The 22,558-nt window shown below is 41.8% G+C and overlaps 1 protein-coding gene across 1 annotated transcript in view; it reads right to left on the reverse strand.

Annotated features, from left to right (window-relative positions):
* Positions 1-1,049: 1,049 nt before the first annotated feature.
* The window catches only part of ulk2 (unc-51 like autophagy activating kinase 2), a 48,219-nt gene continuing 26,710 nt past the window's right edge, over positions 1,050-22,558 (reverse strand). The window contains exons 8-27 of the mRNA XM_041994248.1: positions 22,321-22,422; positions 22,179-22,237; positions 19,603-19,685; positions 19,443-19,493; positions 19,264-19,352; positions 18,802-18,970; positions 16,618-16,675; positions 11,706-11,855; positions 10,013-10,158; positions 9,848-9,928; positions 8,890-9,161; positions 8,613-8,791; positions 8,218-8,327; positions 7,501-7,629; positions 7,168-7,409; positions 6,909-7,087; positions 6,700-6,818; positions 5,694-5,851; positions 5,473-5,608; positions 1,050-3,602 (exon numbers count right to left, since the gene is read on the reverse strand). Of these exons, the coding sequence (XP_041850182.1) occupies positions 3,538-3,602; positions 5,473-5,608; positions 5,694-5,851; positions 6,700-6,818; positions 6,909-7,087; positions 7,168-7,409; positions 7,501-7,629; positions 8,218-8,327; positions 8,613-8,791; positions 8,890-9,161; positions 9,848-9,928; positions 10,013-10,158; positions 11,706-11,855; positions 16,618-16,675; positions 18,802-18,970; positions 19,264-19,352; positions 19,443-19,493; positions 19,603-19,685; positions 22,179-22,237; positions 22,321-22,422 (2,577 nt within the window). The 3' untranslated portion in view covers positions 1,050-3,537. The remainder of the gene's footprint in view (positions 3,603-5,472; positions 5,609-5,693; positions 5,852-6,699; positions 6,819-6,908; positions 7,088-7,167; positions 7,410-7,500; positions 7,630-8,217; positions 8,328-8,612; positions 8,792-8,889; positions 9,162-9,847; positions 9,929-10,012; positions 10,159-11,705; positions 11,856-16,617; positions 16,676-18,801; positions 18,971-19,263; positions 19,353-19,442; positions 19,494-19,602; positions 19,686-22,178; positions 22,238-22,320; positions 22,423-22,558) is intronic.

The following is a 22,558-nucleotide window of genomic DNA, read 5'->3' on the forward strand; positions in this document are numbered from 1 at the left end:
GTGGGAAAAAAGGTATGTGGGATGTTTTTCTTGGAGTTTTTGGGAGACTAGACCAACGTGGACACTGTTTTGTCCCCTGCTGACCTGAGGTCAGGTTAAGAAGGTGTTCAGTGTTAATTAACCAACATTCTTTCAGGAATGAAAGAAATCTATTAAAAGTTTTGATGGAGAAAAGAAGAATTACTAATAGAAAAGATATTTGTTTTAGGAACAGCAGATACAACATTAAACCTAAAAATTTAACTCTTAAAGGCTTCAAGTTATCTGGAAAATGGTTGATAGTTTTTAAGTGTAAATAGCTAAAATACAGAATAAATAAACTGTTGACTCACCACTTTAGTAACTGATTTGTCCATTTAAAAAAGTTTCGGTTCCGTTTTGTGTCAAAGATTCTTAAATATATATATATATATATATATATATATATAGAAAGAGAGAGAGTCCAAATAAATTTTGCTCCAGATCAAATGTAGTTGCTGACCTAATATATTCTATTAAAGCCAATATATTATATTTTACAGTGAGTCTCTCCTACCGACGTCCATCCAGCATCATCTTCATCCCGTCTCTTCTCTGAGACCTCTCCAGCCAGTTAGTCTTATTTCTTGCTTTCTTTTTTTCCACCGATAATGTCATCTTGGTTTTCTTTCTATGAATCAGCCATGGTGACGTTCAAAAAAGCCAGTGTGTTGATATCCAGTTGCTAGCGTGTGATGTGGTGCTGTAAAGTGACACTCTGCTGTAACACGATGTTCCAGATGGGAAAAAACAGTAGTGAAGTGTCGTTTATCAGCCTCAGGTTGTTGGTCAACGACCAGAAACGTACTTTATAAAAGTCACTGTGGCATCAGAGTCAAAAGCAGATTTTTCTCATGGTCAGAAAGTTACATACGGACACTTCAATGGGTCACATAAAAATGTTTTGAGGTATTTCAAGCCAAGATGGAGCAGGACAATGTGAACTCAATCCAATTTGGCTTGAAAGAAGGCATCTCAGCATCTGGGAAAGTTCAGAAATAAGTATGAAAGAAAAACACTCCCGGACAGCCTCGTTTCCCCCTCGTTTAATAACAAACAGTATTTGAGTTCCATAAAGAACAAGGGAGACACCCCTTAGTGAGAGACACAAATATGACATTAACACTTCTCTCCGAGAGGAAAAATGTTGCATCATCAGGGCTGTGACGGACAGCAGGGGTTCTTCTAAATGCATTTAAGCTGGAAAGGTGCAAAACAACAGGGTACATACATTCAGTATTCTAGAGATTCTACAGGGTAAAACGCAGACTTGGTACCCATGCTTTTATCTAAAAATGGTCTTTACAGTCCAAAATGATACAGGTGGGTTTCTATCAGCTTTATTTGACCCTCTTCACTCTGTGTACAGAAAAAGGCTTCGTGTGGTTCAGAGTGCTCATGACGAAGACGAGGGGAGACTGAAACCCAGATATGTTTAGAAAAAAGAACAGTACATCAGAGGAATAGACCCAGAGACCACCTGTGAATGCGTTCATACAGAGAAAATAAAGAATGTATTCACACCTGTACAAAGGAGCAGGCCTGTGTTCGCGTTCACAAGAAGAAGGCACCTCCTTTTCCATCGCCAACTACAAACTACTGACCTTAATGCACACATGGCAAATCAAACATACAGTACGTGCACTGTTGGGACCACAGCAGGTACGTGGAGGGGAGGCAGTGGAGAGAGAGAGAGAGAGAGGAAAACCAGAAGGGAGAAGATGGAGAATGTGAGGTTAAACTCACGTCATGTTCTGAACTGTGAGCGGAGGAATCTGAAGGCGGAAGAGTGCCGGTATAAAGAGTGGTCTGGAAAGTTTTGGAGCTGCCATGAGTTTTGTTTTCATGTTTGGCACACACACTCCTGTTGTGCCAAAATTGTTTTTTCCTTATTAAATCCTTGGCAGACATGAATAAAATCAATACAAATTCATCTATCTACATATAAAGATCTGTGCTCTTTGACAGGCAGGGCGTCTGATGGCAACGTCAACGCCCCTCAAACGCGCATTCACACCTTCCATAAAAAGGAAAACACATTCACATATTTACAAGTCTGCAAACATCAAGTTTTGTCTTAAAAAAGTAGCTACAGAGTCAACATAAAAAGCCGTAGTTTTTAGTACGATGAAACTTATTATTACCGTAACTGGTCAACTAATCTGACCGTTCAGTTTGACTTCATCAGGTTTACGGTGGATTCCTGATTCAGCGCTGCGTGCTCTGATTGAGCCGTTAGCCGCTAGCACGCCAGCTTCACCCATCCTTGCTGGATCAAACATGATCCACAAGTCACAACCACGGCAAAATGCCTTCCTCTAAAGATGAACTATCCTAAAGAACTTCTGTCTGTATCACCCGTTTCATTGCATGCTACATGCTAGCACGCTGCCTTACATGTATGCACGCATGTCGACTTGTTGATCATGCACACAGAGAAGGTTCGTGGAGAGCAGGAATGATAAAAACTTGCAGCAACCAACAATGTAATAATGGCCAATAAAGTAAAGTTTGGGCCACTCTTAAAGGTAAAAGCCAATAATGTAATAATTTTCATCATTTTTAAGGTAATAATGGCCAATAACCTTATAACATTTCAAACACAATAATGGCAGGTTAGGTTATAATTTTGGTCACTTTTAATGTAATAGCCAATAATGAAATAATTTTTCACTGATGTATTGCATTATCAGCTTTGGTTATTATATTTTCCAAGAATTTATTTTCATGCTAAGCCAATTAACTAAACAGTCTAATAACTCATTACTGTGTGAAAAAAGTTGGATTATTGGTTGTTACAAACCTTTCTTTGCATTTCATTTCTTCTTACATGCGAGTCTCCTCTCATTTCTCAATAAAGTGCTTGAGCTAACAAGAAAAATAAAAATAAAGCAACGACTCGTCTCCAGGATCCGTTGTTCTGGCGGCTGCCTCGTTCTGTAACAGGAAAACGGGATTTCTGCTGCAGTCCATGTAATCTCTGAGGTGGATCTGTTCCAGTGTGGCTGTGAGCCTTCTGTTCACTCGCTTCCTTTTCCATTCACTCCAATACTTGAGGATTTCAAGACAGGCAGGAGACTCCATGTTCGTTTAAACCAATAAATAAGCACAATAACTAATTAAACAGAGTAAATAACCACTGATAGAATTTTAAAAAGGTTAAGCTTCTTCATTCAAAACTGCAGTCTATTTAGAGTCCACAACACTGTCTCACAGTCCTGTGATTCCTCCTTTTCTTCCAGTAAAAACAAACAATATTCAGAACATTTCTGCACCTTAAAGTGCATGTTTTGATGTTTCAGACTTTTTCTTCTAGATCTGTCGTCTTTGGTTGTAAATGTGTGCATGGATCACAGCTCAGTCCACAATGCAGCTGGTAAAACTAACTGATGATAATTACAGATTAAGCTAATCAATGAAAAGTGCTCCAACTGCTACGAAAGGGAACGAGGCGTTCAAGGACAGTTGTCCAAAAGTTTCAGGATGTGGTCCCTCTGTGTTGCGTTCAGGTCCAGCCTGCTACTCGTACAGAGTGACGGTACAGTAACACAGAGCTGAAATTCTGCGGTCCACACTGGCCTTATCTGCAGGAAACAAACAAATTAAGAAGTCATGAAAAAGCAATATATGTTATCTTAAAATGATCTAAACTCATCTTTTTTTCTGTTCATGAAATTCAACATTCCTCTCCTAAAACTCCAGCAACTGGTCTCCTCACTTCCCAGACGTTTCCAGATGTTACAAGAAGACAGATGCTACACCATGCTAAACATCACCCTGGAACTACTTTTTACACGGTGCTGAACATCACCCTGGAACTACTTTTACACGGTGCTGAACATCACCCTGGAACTACTTTTTACACGGTGCTGAACATCACCCTGGAACTACCCTGGAACTACTTTTTACACCGTGCTAAACATCACCCTGGAACTACTTTTTACACGGTGCTGAACATCACCCTGGAACTACTTTTTACACGGTGCTGAACATCACCCTGGAACTACTTTTTACACGGTGCCGAACGTCACCCTGGAACTACTTTTTACACCGTGCCGAACATCACCCTGGAACTACTTTTTACAGCGTGCCGAACGTCACCCTGGAACTACTTTTTACACCGTGCCGAACATCACCCTGGAACTACTTTTTACACGGTGCCGAACATCACACTGGAACTACTTTTTACACCGTGCCGAACATCACACTGGAACTACTTTTTACAGCGTGCCGAACGTCACCCTGGAACTACTTTTTACACCGTGCCGAACGTCACCCTGGAACTACTTTTTACACCATGCCGAACGTCACCCTGGAACTACTTTTTACACCATGCCGAACGTCACCCTGGAACTACTTTTTACACCGTGCTCAACATCACCCTGGAACTACTTTTTACACCGTGCCGAACATCACCCTGGAACTACTTTTTACACCGTGCCGAACATCACCCTGGAACTACTTTTTACACCGTGCCGAACATCACCATGGAACTACTTTTTACACCGTGCCGAACATCACCCTGGAACTATTTTTTACACCGTGCTCAACATCACCCTGGAACTACTTTTTACACCGTGCTCAACGTCACCCTGGAACTACTTTTTACACCGTGCCGAACGTCACCCTGGAACTACTTTTTACACCGTGCCGAACGTCACCCTGGAACTACTTTTTACACCGTGCCGAACATCACCATGGAACTACTTTTTACACCGTGCCGAACATCACCCTGGAACTACTTTTTACACCGTGCTCAACATCACCCTGGAACTACTTTTTACACCGTGCTCAACATCACCCTGGAACAACTTTTTACACCGTGCCGAACATCACCCTGGAACTACTTTTTACACCGTGCCGAACATCACCCTGGAACTACTTTTTACACCGTGCTCAACATCACCCTGGAACTACTTTTTACACCGTGCCGAACATCACCCTGGAACTACTTTTTACACCGTGCCGAACATCACCCTGGAACTACTGTTTACACCGTGCTGAACATCACCCTGGAACTACTTTTTACTCCGTGCTCAACATCACCCTGGAACTACTGTTTACACCGTGCCGAAACATCACCCCGGAACTACTTTTTACACCGTGCCGAACATCACCCCGGAACTACTTTTTACACCGTGCCGAACATCACCCTGGAACTACTTTTTACACCGTGCTGAACATCACCCTGGAACTACTTTTTACACCGTGCTGAACATCACCCTGGAACTGTGCTAAAATATCTAATTTTCATCATGTTACATGTTGTTTTTATGCTACTGGGAATAAAATATGGCTCGATTAGATTTATAAATCCTGTCATTCTATTTTTATTTACATTTTACACAGAGACCCAACTTTTTGGAAACTGAGGTTGTATGTCAAAGATGATGCAGATTTTGACGTTCTGTCACATATTTTGTAGCACCAGTACACGTGTCAGTGTTTTCTTACATTTAACCACGTTCTCGACGTCGGTGGGGTCCTGTAGGATCTTGGACAGGCCGTCCAGCAGCATGGAGGCCTTACTGTAGCGGTAGGCTATGTCCTCTGTTTGTTTGAACATCTCATCCAGAGCTGCTGACTGAACCTGCAAAACACAAACACTCATCGGTCACATGTTCCAGTTTATTTTGATGATCTGGATCATGGGCTCAGCATCCTGTGTGACTCACCATCTCCACTGCGTGATTGTAGATGAGCTTCTCTGCTGTGACGCTGTTAATCTCATCCACGAAGCGCTGCTTGTCAGAGAAGAAGTGGTTGAGTTTGTCAGTCAGCCGCCGGCAGAGGGAGATGCAGTTCTTGTAGCGCTCATTCAGGTTCTTCACCACTAACAGGAGGAAGAGAGAAACACATTTTTCCTTTTTTCCTAGTGACCAAGCCTTTTCTCATCTCATCGTTCTCTCAAATCTTGGCTTTCAGGAGAAAAAATGTTGTTATTGAAACAAACACACAACAGAAACTATTTCCATGTTTCCACTTTTTCCTCATTTCCAGTTATTCCTGCTACTATTTACCTGCTATCCTCACTAAACCAACTCCAGCTCAGCTGCTTTGTGGCGCCACCGTGCATCAGAAACGTCTTCTTGGCTTTATTCCAGCCATAGAGGAGCATTATTTTTCTTCTTTTCACACACACATAGAACTTTCTGCTCACTGGTTGATCTTTGGCTGCTCCTGATTGGACGTTACCGTCAATCTAAGCTCTCTGATTGGTGGAAAGTCTGACAGGAAGTAGCTTCATCATCATGTCCAGGTCTAAATAGAGGTCTCTTAGCAACATAGTAGTGATGGTGATGTTTTTATGGTGAAATGTGATAAATAATGCTGTAATCATGGATCATTGTGGATTTACCAGATAGAGTCTGAATAAAACTACATTTAGTGGCTGGATTGTAAAAATCCTGGACGGGATAGAAATGCCTGGAAAACCTCCGTAGATCAGCTAAAGGGCAGCTATCCATCACATTTACCCCACAGAGATACACACCACCGCTGCTGAGACGCTGGTGATGATATAGGTGATGGCGCTCGGGGGGTCGGAGATCTGGTGGAGTTTTAAGGATTCATAAGTACATAAATAAGTATTTAAGAAAACACAGGCTTGTTTCTTCTACTAATGAAATGGAGCTTCATCATTTCAGAGGTAATAAATGGGAGCATGGTAAATGTATTTACCCTGTTTGACAGCAGTGGAGGGGTTGAGCTTGGCAGATTTAATCTGAGCCTTGGCGAGATGAAGGGAGGAGGCGAGGAGTTGAGCAGCCTTCATGTAGAGCACCAACTGTTCCACCTGCCTGCAGGGGGCAGCAACGCCACAACAAAGATGTTTTCTGACCATGTGAGGTGAATTTAATCATAGAGTCAGACTGGAAATGTATCCTTACCCCCACTCTTTGCTGAGCTGGCTGATCTGATCTACAACCACGCTGTCCTGGGGAGGGTAGAGAGAGGCCGCCGACACGCCGAGCTCTGCACCCCCGGCTCGGACGGCCGCCATCTCCAGGACGCAGTCAGTGAATGAAAGCATCATTCTGAGATGCATCAGGGTGTCTGTGTGCTCACGCTGCATAAAGATTATATTTAGATGATTAAAAGGCAGAGGACAACGTGGTGCCATGGATGACCAAACTGATCCCATCTCACCTCCATCAGGGTCTCCTCAGGCAACTCTGGTGCTTCAAAGGTGATGAATCCTTCCAGGCTGGGAGGAGAGGTCCCATAGGGGACGTAACGCAGGCTGCAGGGTCCCCCCTCTGCCCCAGCAACAACCTGCCCGGCACCAAAACTTCCAGGAGGAGAGGAGCCGATGGCCATGCCAGGGGGAGATCCAACATAAACCTGACCACTGGTGGAGCACAAAGAGCCGGCTGAGCTGTTGGAGCCCACTAAGAGAGCAGAGGAAGGAGAGAAACTCATTACTAAGAGTGTCAGTGCCTTCACCCAGACCATATACTGGCATGGTGGGAGGTTCCTGACCTGAGGTGGTGCGTGGTCTGGTGCCCAGGTGGCTGCAGGTAGGCGGAGTGCTGCTGCTGGGTGGTGAGCCCACGGTGAACAGGACAGCACGGGGACTGGCAGACCCACCCTGAGTCAGCATGCTGGGGGCTGCAACAGAGAAAGAGGCAGGTTCAGTGATCAGTTCCCTTCACACCCTGACAGTAACATAAACGTCTAATAAACCAGGAAAAATCAGTTAACTGCAATAATCTGACCTGATGAGTCTACATCCGCTTCTGAAATGCGATATTCAAAAGCATCGGGGTGTATTTGTACGTCACGACGTAACTTCCTGTTATTGTTATAACATCCAGTCTGTGTTGAACATGGTCTTAGTGCTAGCTGCTAATGTGGAAGCTAGTAAGCTGCAAAATATTTGAATGTTTTACTTAGTTTATACTCTGACTTCCTGCTGCTGCACACCATCTTGTTCTGCTTTTGTGTTGCGCTCGCAACACTTTGCACATGCACAGATGTAAAATAAACTAAATACGTCAGACATGCAGGTCTACATGCATGAAGACATCAAAGTATAGGGGGAGAAATCTAGTTGCATTAATCTGATTTCTCATAATCAGATAAATCGTGGCGTTTACATGATCATAATATGATAAAACCAGATAATGATCAGATTTTTGTTGTGCATGTAAACAGGCTCAGGGATCTAAAGTAAACTACACTGTGATAAATGTCCACCTGTGTCCATGGGTCGCTCAGCGTTCAGGCTGTCAGTGCTGCCCTGGTAGGCTTGTCCTCCCAGAGTGATTCTGATTGGTTGTTCAGACAGACGACCTGTGCTGACAGACCTGCAGGGAAACCAACAATAACGTCAGCACTGTTCAAACAAAGGTTCTCATCATTGTCCATCAGGGCGACGCCATTCTGACAGTGTTTCCATTTCCACAGGTGGAATGCAGAGTTTGCGCAGAGCAAAAGGAAAGTAAAGAAATCAGATTTCCAGAACTGATCCAAGCGAACTCTTTATAAGTGTATTCAGTGCTCGGTTTAGCACTAACTGACAGGTGAGGGCCGTTAAAAGTGACGTTCTGGTCAGAGGAAGAAAACAAGACTTCTGAAACTTGGAATCCCACCTGCCAAAGGTTCTGCTGCCCTCCGGGGCGGCGGCACGTCCAGCGAGGTACAGGTTGCTGTGGTGGCTGCAGACATCTCTGGTGTCCGCCAGTGTCTTCGTAGGAAGGGGACTGTCAGCCAGTGCCATCAAATTACAGGACGCCTGTGTTTTGGGGATCTTGAATGGAGCCGAAATCGGCTGAATAAAAAATAAATAAATAAATAAAAATAATCAGAAAATTTAGATAAATGATAATTTCACTGATTTGACGTCAACCATCAGCAAGCTGCTCTCACCTTTGTGGGGGAACCGATGATGGTGGGCAGCGGCGACTTCTGCAACCAGTCGGAAGTCCGGGGGGAGGAGCCCAGCAGCTTGGTGGGGGAGGAGCCAAGATTGGCTGGACGGCCGAGCTGAGGGGAGTGACTGCAAGCGGAAGAAGAGGAGGAAGGCTGGACAGGGTCTGACAGCTGCTTGTGGAGCTTCTGCCTCGTCTGATAGAACTCGGTCAGGGTGGGAGCGCTCTGGAGCCGAGCCCCCAGGAGCTGGGAGGATGGCACGGGGGAACCTGAAGGAGGGGAGCGAGTGGATTAGAATAACTTCACCTTTAACAGAATATAATCTGTGATTTGTAGAGAACGGCCTGACTGAGCCGTTTTCAGTCAGAAAAACATGTCTGATTCTGATTGATTCCAGCTGTAAATGGTCTTTAGCTCAGAGTTTTCCTCCACGCTGGAGCAGAAACTAGCAGGAAGTGATCCTCTAAATGATGCTTTTACTAGCTTAGTCATCCTGTTTCTACAAAACAGCAACGGAAAACTAACCCTGAAACCTTCCATCATAAAATCTGCTTGGTTGTGGGACAAAGTCCTGCGTTAGTCTGGCTGAGGCATCGTTTGAGAAATGACTAAATAAGCTTTCTGTTGTAGGGGGATTTCAGGTTGAAGTCATCATGAAAACTACGACCTAGAGAGGAAACAGACATCTTCATGGTAAGAAATTTGAAAACATCTTGATTTACTGGGACTCGCAGACTTTATTAAAATGACAAGTGACTGGAATTACAGCCAATTCTACCTTTTTTAAACTGCTACGTCACATTAAATTCTGCAGGATTTTCTGCTCCATATCTTTATCATTTAATTCCAGACAGAACAACTGAAATGAAATTGTATTTTAGGGAAGACGCTGACTCGGATGTGTAAATATCTCCGGTGCTGGAGAGTCAGAGAGCCGGTGAACCTGTGAACTGACCTCCTGAGGCGCTTCGGCTGCGAGACTCCTGGTTCTGCATGTGACAGCAGCAGTGACCCAGCTGCTCAGGGATGGTGCCCACTGCAAACACGACAACCCAGTTATCTTCACCCACAGCAGCACTGTCCATGAAAAGCCACGAGACATGCCTGGATGCATCCTTACCGAGAGGTGAGGGCGAGTAGGGTCGAGAGCTCCCCGTAGAGAGGCGCCGGCTCACCGTTTGGGGGGTGTCCGCGGAGCTTGGAGATCCTGAGCCCACCTTTGGAAACCCCATGGGACTGGTGTTGGAACGCCTTACTGTTCCAGACCTGGACACCATGCAATAAAGTTAACATGTGACAAAACTATTAAAATATAATACGCCATCTAACGTCTGATTTGCATTTGAGAAATATCAAACAAAAACACCTGGATGCAGCTGTGGAGGATCCAGATTTCATCTTCTAGGTGAATACTAAATGGCTTCATTAAATATAAAAACATATAATGTGGTGGAGCAAAATTCAGACCCTGATGTTGTATGTTGACATTAAATTAAAAGTGAGAAATGAAAGAAACTGTCAGACGCTCATTGATTAAACAACCTAAGGTAAAAGGGACTTTATTTAGGTTAAATATCTTCTAACAAGCTTCAGTTCTTCTAAGACAAGATGTGGTTAAACTTCCTGTGACAGAGGGTACCACCCTTCTCTCTTCCTCTGGCCTCCCGTCAGCTAATAGCTGCGACCACAACTATTAACACAAATTCAGCCAACCCTGGCAAATTCGGCACATCCTTGCAATTCTGTCCAGTTTTAAGCACCTGTGGCTGATCTCAGCCACGTTACCTGATATACACACAACATCCGTTTTACTTCCGTGTTTCAGATTTTTACGTGCAGGCGTGTGCAGGAGGAATATGCAGCATCTGCCGTGTAAACGCTGAAAAGCGCCCCTCAAAGCAGCCAGACCTGGCTCGAGTCCTGAACCGGTACCATCGCTCTCTTCCTGACCCATTTTCCTGCCATGATAAGAACCTGAAACTACCGTCCCTACACGAAAGTGATCGTAAGCTGTTTTTTATGGCGTGCTAAATTAAAGAAAAAAATGAAGAGAAGAAATAAGAGAACAGATGAGGAAAGTCACCATGATCAGTCTATAACATCCAGACCAGCTGGAAATTAATCTGCATTGAATTGTTACTCATAATTACTAAAATATTTGATTTCAAACTAAAATTTAAAACAAAAATATCAAACATTTAACACACAGAGTCAAAGCTTTCAAAGTTAGAAAAGGTGTTAGATGAACTGAAAGACTCATCTAGTTCAACCCTTTTGTCAGGAAATTTAGTTCATCACAAAAATAAAACCAACCTTAATCATTTATAAAATAATAATCCAGAATTATAAACAACACCAGATGCATTGTTTTTAATGAACCTCATAGATCCAGATATTTATCATTGTTATGATTAGTTTAAATCTACCGATTGTTTAACATGTTTTCACGTCTTCACTGCAGCTCTTGCAGTGATACAGTGAAGTTTAGTGGATGTTCCTCTAAGACTGAATTTACTCTCCCTTAACTGAATAAACTTGTGGATTCTGTTTGATAATTGATCATTTTTAACTCTGTACATGAACAAAAACACAGCGTGAAATCCTGGAGGGAGTGTTTTCTAATAAAACTGCCATCAAAACTCAAGCACAAACTTCGCTGATGTAACCTGAGTGAAAGTTTAGGGCTGATGTAATAACGTGAGCTGTAAACCTGGGTTTCATCACACAGAGATAAACAGTAACCAGCTGGTACCAACTAACAGAAACCTGTTTAAGAGGCACAAACTATCCAGAGCTGACGGAGGGGTGCTTACCTGGGGGAGCTGCAGAGCGTGGTGGTCGGGCTGCTGGAGAGGTTCTGCTTGATGCGCTGGTAGTTGCGAACCTGGGTGGGAACAGGGATGGGGGTGGTCTCAGCCCTAGGCGACACCATCAGAGTCTGTCCCTGCGTAGGCTGAGGCTGCCTGGAGGAGAAGAACGGGGAGAGGAGTCCAGTTAGCCATTCTGCTTTAGGCTGCTGCCTCCAGACATTCAGGAGCTCCTCAGGGGCGTCAACACCCATAATAACCTAAACCTCCGAGAAGCAGAACATCTAAAAAATCTGGGATCTGTTTCCACAGCCTCGTGTTCTTTGTTTACTCGGTGAGGAGGCAGGTTGTCTTTAGTTGGCCTGCTTGAAAAAACAAGAAGGTGGAATTTAAGGGGGCTGGGCTTCCATGTAAACACTAAGACAGGACCAATCAGCTTCCAGCTGGTCCTGCTGGGGGCGGGACCGGAGGGAGGGGCTGCCATCGGCACGTGTTAGAAAGGGTCCCTGTGTTCATCAGACACAGGAGGGGAAGTGCAAAGAGACACGACTCATTTACATTGTTTTGCTTTTCCCAAAGAGACAAAATGTTCTAAACCCGAAGCCATGACCGAGGCTGTCACACAGGGCGTCGGTGAACGCATAGAAACAAAAAAGCGAGGAGGAGGAGGAGGAGGAGGAGGAGGAGAGGTATGCTAGTTTGTAACAGTTGGAAAGGGAGGAAGAGGAAAACATGTGACTGAAAGTCTAGTCCAGACATAGAACCGCAGATGTCTGCAGCTTTGGGACATAAACGTGAACTCATGCCGTGTTCTTCACACGTTTAACACCGATCAGAACACGGATGATAAAGTAACCCATGCAGAGGCTTTATTCTCCTCCAGGCTGCTAAAAGCTTTTATTGATCCAGCCAAGGCTCAAAGTGGAGATAGATGTGCTGCTGATGCCTTGTTAAACAGAGAGAAAATGAAAATCTGTCAATCTGACAAGAGTTTTTGTTTTTAAAGGGAGCAAAAGAGGAAAGAAAAGGGACCTGATATGCCTTTCTGCTGACCTGGTTTTAACCAGTAAAGGAGGATGGGATCTGGCAATTATAACTATTACAGCCTCAAAAACTCATCCAACCAATTTACTGGCTTTGTGTCTGGTCCTCTTTACCAAGATAATCCCTCTCCAAGCCCCGAAGTCTACACTCCCTCCCCTCAATCAATGTAAGACAAGCTGTACAAAGAAGATAAACCCAGGAGATAAATGTGAGGAGGTGGTCCCTTAAACAACAATAAACTACAAGAAACAGCTCCTGTAAATGAAGAAACTGTTTCTTCCAGCGGCAATGATTAACTCATTTATGGAAGTTACTGCGATGGAGAAAAAAACAAGTTGATCTGAGGGAGGGAAAAACCAGAGGTGGATATAGCAGCTTAAAGTTGTACTTAAGAGTAGCATTAATTTAAAATAACAATACGCAAGAATAAGTAAAACAGTTTGTGAGAAATAACTACTCAAGTAACTGTTGAATGTAGCATTTGATTTATGTTTAATAAATTATGTAAAACAGACAAAACCATCCTGACTATCTCTATGACTATTTATCTCCTGACTATTTCTAATGGTTGGGTTCTAACGCCAATTCGTTCCTTCATAGAAAATGTATAGTGGTCTGATTAGCTTATGGGAGCTAATGCTAATTCGTTCCTTCATAGAAAATGTATAGTGGTCTGATTAGCTTATGCCTCATTAAACAAAATGAGCAGGCCTACCCGCGACCCCGAACTAGATTAAGCGATACAGAAAATGAATGAACAAAACTGCCTCAGAGTTTAGATTGTATGTAGATAATAGAATCCAGGGTGAGCATTATGGTTTACAATTTCTGACTGGAAATGAGCTACAACCAACAAACTCACTGTGAGTAGGGCTGGCCGATTAATCAATAAAATCGATAAATCGAATTTTCCATTTCTGGTGAATTATTTTACGAAAATCAGGATTTTTTTCCATAGTTAGTTAGCAGCAGACTGATCCCTCCCCTCCACACCAGAACGGTGTTTGTCTGATTTTCAGTGAAGTGGTCCTTCACTCACGCCTGGGATTTATCTGAACGTATAACTGCAATGAGAAATGCTGTTAGGATCTCTCTATGAGATGCAGAAATCAATTTAACCCACAAACCCTCGTTAAGAGACAACCTTCATCAGGGGAATTATTTCTGCAGTGGATCCTGTATGATGAGGATCCAGATGGAAAGAGATTACAGATGCATTGTGTCGCATATTTCTATGTAAGATATGAAGTCGTTTATATGGTGGAAAAGTTATGACATTATATGCTTTATTTTTGCTGGCATTCATCTATATAAACAAATGTTTTTAATAAGTTTATTTATGTTTTGTAAAAGAAAAAAAAAATCTATTAAAACCAGAAATTGGATTTGGTTTTAAAAAATCTGAGATTTTATTTTTAGGGCATATCGCCCAACCCTAACTGTGAGTGTGTAAATAATGCTGGGCCCAGCAGGGACAGGAAGGTGAATATTCTGTCAGGGGTACTTATTTCAACACTACACCAGGCTTTTAGCAGCACTTTGGGAGGAGGGAGGAGCCTGCAGCAGCACTGCTGATCATTGAGTAAGCACAATACGAGCTTTCACGTCAGTCTCCATTAGCCCCCAATATAAACCAAAAAAGTCTTTAAATCTGTTGTTTGTTACTCTTTAAAAAAAGAGCTGTTAGAGGGGTCTGAATACTGGATAGATATAATGATAAAGTCACTATGATGGAAACGATGACTGCAGCAGCGGCAGAGAACTTACTTCTGGTATTTGCCAGATTCACCTTTAAAAGCAGCAGGTTCATGTGTCATTCTACACATGTTACAAAAAAGCAGAACGTAATATGACAAAATTATCTTGTTTTTGTTGATGTCACTGTTTTTGAGATTGTTTGGGAATAAATTCTGATACATAGCACAACCCTGGTGTGGTCATGTGACTGCATGGCCATGTCTGATTGGTGGGACTGGCAGCATCTCTTTGGCAAAAATGAAGCAAACATAATCAACTAGATGGTTAAAAGTAGTGTAAAAAGGTTTAGTTTTTGTTTCTAAAAAGCTACTCAAGTAAATGTAATTCATTACTTCCCACCTCTGGGAATAAACCTGGAAAACAGAGACAGAATAACTTCACAGAGAAAGGAAGTGTAAAATAAAACAGAAATAGAGGTGAGACAGGTTTGTTTCAGGGTACTTACACATGCAAACAGGAAAGGTGGGAGGTGGAGGACACGGAAAACAATGTCTAGCTGCAGGTTATTAAGAGGGGGAGGGGAGGCATGACAAAGACTAAAATCATTAACATTTAAACAAAACCAGAAAACTGAAATTACAAAGCACACAAACATCCAGAATGAAGACTTAAAGCATCCCTGGTCGACTATAATTAACACACAGCTGAAGCGGAGTAATAACAGAGACTGTTTGCTAATACAGGCCAGTTTGTGGCGAGTGTGTGAAGCTATTCTTATCCACACCGCTCTGCGGTTCAGATGCTGTTTATAGCAGCACCACCTTGCTGTTCAGCCCGTCTGATTCACAACTCTCTCATCAGATCTGGAGGTGGACAGCGGCGCTCACTCATGACAAATGAACAGCACATATGTGATATGTGACCCAATCCAGGGAGGAGGATCTTTTCCTGGAGGTCTGGGAGACAGAAATAGCCACACAAAGAAACAAAGGAAGCCTGATGCTGACATGAACACACACTGAGAATAGAACATGATCTTCCATAAATGTGACCTTCAGGCAGAATGTGAGATGAAATCTGAGCCTTTACACTGATGACACGTCATGAACCGCCTATCAGACAGTAACGCTGAGCTTTATCAAAACCAATACACTTCATGCAGAAGATCACCAGCATCCAGCTTTGTCCCATGCACACAGAGATTCCTCCTGATTCTATGAATTTTTGATATTCTACACTGTAGATGGAGGATCTTCAAAGTTTGAGGAACATTTTTCTGAAACTGTTCCACAGTTTTAGATCCAGTTTGTCTCAGATTGGTGAAGCTCTGTCCATCTTTCCATCTGAGAGACTCTGCCTCTCTGAAATGCTCCTTTTATAGCCAGTCATGTTACTGACCTGTTGCCAGGTAACCTGGTTAGTTGTCAAATGCTCCTCCAGGTGTTTCTGGTTTGTACCAGGTACTTTTCCAGCCTTTTGTTGCTCCTGTTCCAACTTTTTACAGACGTGTTGCTGCATCAGATTCACTATCAGCTCATATTTTCATCTCATGGTGAAACGTCTCCGTTTCATCTGACATGTTTATCTGCTACCGGGATTAAAATATGACTCGATAGGATTTGGAAATTATTACATTCTGTTTTAAACTTAAATTTAAACTCTTAGTGTTTGTTTATTTTTCATTGCTAGAAAAAAAACATCATAAAACATCATTAATCATTAAGATGACAAAACTGGAAGCAGTCAGAGCGCAGACCTCCGCCAAGCCACCGTCTTTAGATTTTGCCAGTGATTGTGGCCCTTATATCTGAGTTAGAAGAGCTAATGTAAAAATGAGCCCTATCTCCCCAGAGTAAAGAATCCTTTAACTTTTTGAGTTCATGCTAACAGACCGACAGATAAATACATGACCTCTGCCTTGCTGGTATTTTTGACTGATTTAGAAGCAAAACTATAGATACTGAGCATTTTAAAGAGCCCCTGAATCTCTAAACTTACTTAATCACCTTTTTAAAAGTGGCTGTAATGTGAAAAATGATGTGATATTTCCGTGTTATAGATTAGCCATCTTTAGAATAAACTGGAGGAGGATTTCTGACTGCATTATCACAGAATTATAGTTCATTTTTCTTTCTTTTCTATATTTTGACCATCAGATAAAAGAAGTCGTATTTACCCTCCACACATAAGGAACTCGTTGGACGGCCGCCGACCGGCTGCCACTGGTTGGTCATCTGTGAATAAAGAAAGAAAAGTGATTATTTCCTGATGTTGGGATCAATAATTATTATAAACCGTCTTTTGCTCCTTACACTGTTTATGAATCGGCAGGTGGAAGTGTGACAATGAAGTGTGTTTGAGCATCAGGGTTCACTTTACCAGCCAAGTGGGGTAAGAGTGTGTCCTGTCTGAGGACAACAGTCTACAGTTACAGCCGAGGACGGCTAGCAGCTGTCCGATTCGCTGCCTGCAGATTTGGTGACACCTGCTACGTGAGCGTGAGTGCTGCAGGTATCACCAGCAGGTATTAAATGTGACCTCACATTTAACATTCAGTACCTGCTGTTGGTCATTCACACTATAAGCAGAAAGGGAGGTTATGGATTTAGTTTAGTCTTATAAATGTTTTTTTTCTTCCTCAACATGTCGTCTTTCAGACTAGTGGAAAAAAAAATATTAAAAAAATATACGTTAAGTGTTTACCTCATGATATGAAAGCATGTGCACCCAAAACTCTGTAAAGTTCAACTTAAATTAGCTTTTTTACCCGCAGCGCAGCACCATGGTGGTTGTCTGCACCAGTCATGTTTGGTAACGTTTAAAGGTCCATTTCTGCTCGACGCAGGAGACGGATACGCAGGAGACGGATACGCAGGAGACGGATACGCAGGAGACGGATACGCAGGAGACGGACAGTTTTCATCCGTCTCCTGCATCAGCTACAAGCGCTTTTCAGGGAGCTTAGCTATTCGTTGCTTGATGCAGAGGACGGCGCAATACCACCATCATGGGGGCAGCACTGAGCAGAATAGCTGACATGTGACCAGCGAAAGAAGCAAACCAGAGAAGAAGAAGGGGATCAGGAAGGGTTAAAAAAAAGCAGAAGAAAAATGAAGACGAGCACAACTGTAGAAACTGTGCGAGCTTCTGAAGAAGGACGACGTGAGTGTTTGGAAACAACTTGATAGCGATGCATCACCACTGCTGAACGGTGTCTGAAACTGATGTCCGCTCGTGGGAGTGACATCGGAACTCAGCACTGCCCCCTGGTGGAGGAACTGACTTAACAATGACAACGTAAAAGACCCATGGAAGTATGAGGACGGCGGCACATGACAACGTTTGAAACGGACGGCGCCGTTTACATACGTGAGGCAGAAATGGGCCTTTGAAGCCTCCGTCTGTCCTGAACGATGCGATCTCGTCCTAACTTGACTAATTCAATCGGATGTCGGTAAATAGCAGGGTTGAGCAATATATCGAGATTTTCAAATATATCGAGACTTTATCAGACGCAATATAGAAGGAGGGAATATGGTTTGTATCAAGATAGCGTGTTTTAAGTTAAAAGCATCTTTTCTTTTGCATTTTGCACAGCTGTATTTTTATTATGGTCATTGAAAAGTATTTTTAATTTATTTTGTTTTAGGAGTATTTAATTTAATATAAAGGTACTTTAATTTCATTCAACTGTTTTAATGCACATGTGCTGCTGATCCTTAATAAAAGTATATTTAGCACTGAAGGCTGTAAATTAGAGCTGTCTCTCTGGTTACTTATACATATATATATATCGATTTATATATCGTATATCGTGACTCAGGTAAAAAATATCGAGATATAAGATTTGGTTCATATCGCCCAGCCCTAGTAAATAGTATAAAAAACGTGCTGAATTTTACAATCCAAAATTTTAAAGGCCGTTTTCTCAAAATGAGTTTTCTTTTAAACAAGGAGTGAAAAATCTCCACTTCAGCAGCACTTCACCTCACACCAAACTTTCCAGTTATGCTCCCATCTCCGTTTTATAAAGTTTTTACTGAAAGGTTCTTAATCTCATTCAGTCGGATTTAAAGAACATTTCATTCCAAAACATGGCGAAAATTGAGTGTTTTTGTTTGAAAGGGTTTTCTAAATTGTGACGTGATCTAAAATCTCTTCAGTTAATCCAGTTTTAAACATGTACTACTTAATTTGCATATTTAAATATAATATTTCAGAAGGTTTTATGGTGATAGCTGGTAGTTATAAATTTAATTCTATGTAACTCTGCAGTCAGTCTGCATTTCTATGAAGAGGCGAGTCATAACAAGTGAATTTGGAAATAAGTGAAGGTTTATGGACATGCTTTGATACTTACAGCTGTCAGCAGAGATGTGAGGCACCAGGACGAAGTCGTCAGTGTCGCAGGAGGAGTTCTTACTACTGGTGCTTCCTGCAGACTCTTTGGACAGCTGCAGGAAGTTAGGTGGGCCGAGCGGAGGGGATGACAGACCATCTTCAGCTAGAGTCTGCATGTCAGGAAGAGACTGTTCATGCAGAAAGACAAATGGAGAAGAGCATTAAGTTTCTATGTGTCCGGAACAACCTGGGAGTAATGTAAATGTAGGATAACTAGCAGCAGGGGTACGCTAATAGTAAACAGTGAAAAATCAGCTGAAAGGTCTGTATTTTTCTCTCTCTTCGTCTTCAGGAACTATTTGTACTGAAAGCTGTAAGCAGACACAACACCAGGGAGGCATGGTTAATATTTTATTAGCTGATTTGCAGTGTAAGTGTGATCCCTTCTGCATGAGGATTTATGAAGCCATATCAAACTCACAGGGGGGGAGCTGTAGCGGATGCATGGGGAGCTGCCACAGGAGCTGTCCGTCACGGCGTTGGAGGCGCTGGGAACCGGCACCGGACATGCTGAAGGGGGGAAGAATGAGCAGAAATCAGGATTTCAGTTGGGATGATGAGGAAAAATGAAAACTTGTGGGGATGTGACTTTGTACTTACATTTTTTAATGGTGGACAACGGCTCCAGGAAAGGATGGCTGAAAAATGTCTCTGCAGAAAGCGGAGGGAGGGGTTTTTGCTGTTGTTTTTACACATTAAATCAAATCTTTAACGTGTGTTAAATTACTTCTGATTGAGCGTTTACTGGAGCAACACTCACCAAACTCCATTCTGTCTTTCTGGTTTCTCTGCAGCAACCCAAGCAAAAGGTCACTAAGCTGTGAGGACGTCTCCCTCGGGATTCTGCATGAAGAAAAACGGCTTTTTAAGGGTGTGTGTAAAAACATTTCAACTGAATGTCACATGGTGAGGCATGCTATGAAAACCTGTTGAACACAGCAGTTAATAATCATGTAAATCAGACAGGCCCAAACCCAAAAGTAAAAGTGTTGACCTCAGACTTACATTACTGCTGTTAAACTTCACCACTTTAATCTACTTTAATATACCTGACATTTGCATTACGTGTACCCTCAACCTTTATATGTGGCAGATGTTCTGGGAGGAGAGCTTATTTCTACCCTGACAGAAAGAGCTGTCCCCACGGGGAAACAAGATGTCTGTTACACTGGAAACTAGCTGATTTCTGCTCATTGCAAACCAAACAAGTAATCCCTTTAAACTGGAAGGAAACTCAGACCCAACTTTAGACGACGGATCAGGGAGCGGTGTTGCACCATGAGAAAATCTAACTGATATAGTAAGAAGAAAAGCAGAGGAATATGTGATGTGGAATTAGATTTAAAATTAGACAAGCGTGGGAATCTGTCCAAATCTCTATTCTGTGCCGCAGCTAAACAACTATGGATGAAAAGCTCAAGAGACACAACAATCACCAGATTTTCTTCTTTTTATGTGTTATTTCTACACTTGTGTGGAAGTGGGTTCAAGTATCTTTTCATGTTCGTTTTTCTGTATTTGTGCAAAGTGATCCACTATTTGATAGATTTCTAGCTATTCTTCTAGTTATTTTTTAATTCGCTGTTCATTTATTTTTCTGGGAATGTTGGTTTTAGGGAGGAGAGGGAAAGTTTTCTTATTGAGAACGTGTTTTTTTTTAATGATCAGAAACTAATAAACAGTGTTGGGTAAAAACACCATCAGCAGGATGTCTTTTCTGGAAGCAAAATACTTCTAAAATTTACACAAAGCCGGTCTGCCGTAGAGCAACTTGACTTTTTCTTTACTTTTTTTAAATTCTATTAATTTATTCATTTTTATTCATGTACTATCATTTATCTCAGGGGTGTCAAACTCCACATTTAACCTGTTTTGCAGCAAAATAACAACATAATAACCTAGAAAATGTAAAAACTCCTAATTTTTTACCTTTGTTTTAGTACAAAGAAGTACAAGTACATAACCAAGATGTTTCCATTTAACAAAGTTAAAAAACATGATGAAGCTGAAATTTCTGAGACGTTTCAACAATATTTTTCCTTAGTCATACGTTTACATATTTTTTATTTACATTTTTTATTAAACAAATATTTTATATTAATATAACATTCATTTATAAAATAAGTTTAATTTTTTCATTTTTCAATTGTGATTAATGTAAAAAATGTTATAAACTTTTATTCATTTCATATTAAAGAAAACACCATTTATTATAAACAGCAATGTTTTAGTTATATTTATGTTTATTTAGATATTTAATTTAGTCGACATATTTACACACAGACATGGAGATTACATTTTACAAATACCAGGTGTATAAAACCAGCAAACATTTAGTTCCAGGTATCTGGAAGAGAAAAATCCAGCATTCCACATGATGATCCGAGGAACTTTTCCAGATCTAGAAGTTATTTTAAATGTACATACGTGTACATTTCCACACGTGTGTAGTAATCCTGACCAGCTGGACTGACTCAGCTCATCATACAAACTCAAGTCACATCCATGAAGTCGGAAAGATGGAAAACATGGAACAATTTGGAACTATTTATTTTTATGCATTTTTTTTATTAATTTATTTAACATTTAATAGTAGTTTATTTTATTTCAGTCTTGTTTTTTTTACCAGTATTTTTAACTATTTATTTTGTTTATACAAAATTGTAACTAAATTCAGGTATTAAGGAGTTAATACAATGGTTCCCAACTAGGGGGGCGGGCCCCCGGAGTTATACCAGGGGGATTACAGCAAGGCTAAATAAAGCTTATAGTTTTTGTACTGCGAGCAAGATATGGACAACTTTGAGAAAGTACCAATGGGCAGATGATGACGAACCAACAACAAACTTTTCAGCTTCAGCTTCCACAAAAAGACAAGAAAATGATGGCGGATATCTTGTCCTCGGCTTGGCCAGGTAATGGTCAGCTAATGGGAATAGAGCTAATAGTGGATCATGAAGAGAGACCACAGTGTGTTACATGTCTCAAAATATCAGCATTTGACAGTATGAAGCCAAACTAGTTGCAGCCCACATGGGAACGTCTCATCTGTTGATTACTTCAGAAATAAATGGCTTGTTTTAAAAAGTTGTTCAAACCAGCGTCTGTCTCACTGAAAGCTCGGCTCACCTGAAGCAGTTTCCTGGTTTAAACACCTGTAGCAGAGGAGTTGATAATTCCCTCTGACACTGACTTGGTTTTAACTAGAATTAATGAAGTAGCAGCATGTGGTGGTGGGATGGGGGGGCTTGACTTTATTACTGTTGATGAAAAGGGGCCCTGCAGAAGAAGTGTGGGAACCACTGGGTTAACGAAATGTTGTCGCAGCTGACTTACAGGGGCTGGAGATTCTTGTTCTTCTCGTAAAACATTCGCAAATCTTGGGGACTGTTGGCCTGAAAATAAGAATAATGAAATTATATGTACTGAAACACACGTCATACATGACAGGAACCCATTTGTTGGGCACAACATTAACCTGGAATGGCGGCTTTCCAACCAGACACTGATAGATGACGGTTCCTACGCTCCACAGGTCGGCCTTGGCGTCATAGTTCTGGGACATAATGACCTCTGGGGCCTGGGGAAAGAAAACAGGGAGAGTGATACAACGCACTGCTGGGAAAGTTAAATTTATTTTCTAAAATTAAAATAAAGTCTAACATGTTTCTAGAAGGCATCATTCAGTGGTTGGTCATCTTCTCCAGGTTGTGCAT

The sequence above is a fragment of the Melanotaenia boesemani genome, chromosome 9 (genome assembly GCF_017639745.1).
Source record: "Melanotaenia boesemani isolate fMelBoe1 chromosome 9, fMelBoe1.pri, whole genome shotgun sequence".
In the NCBI taxonomy this organism is placed as follows: Eukaryota; Metazoa; Chordata; class Actinopteri; order Atheriniformes; family Melanotaeniidae; genus Melanotaenia; species Melanotaenia boesemani.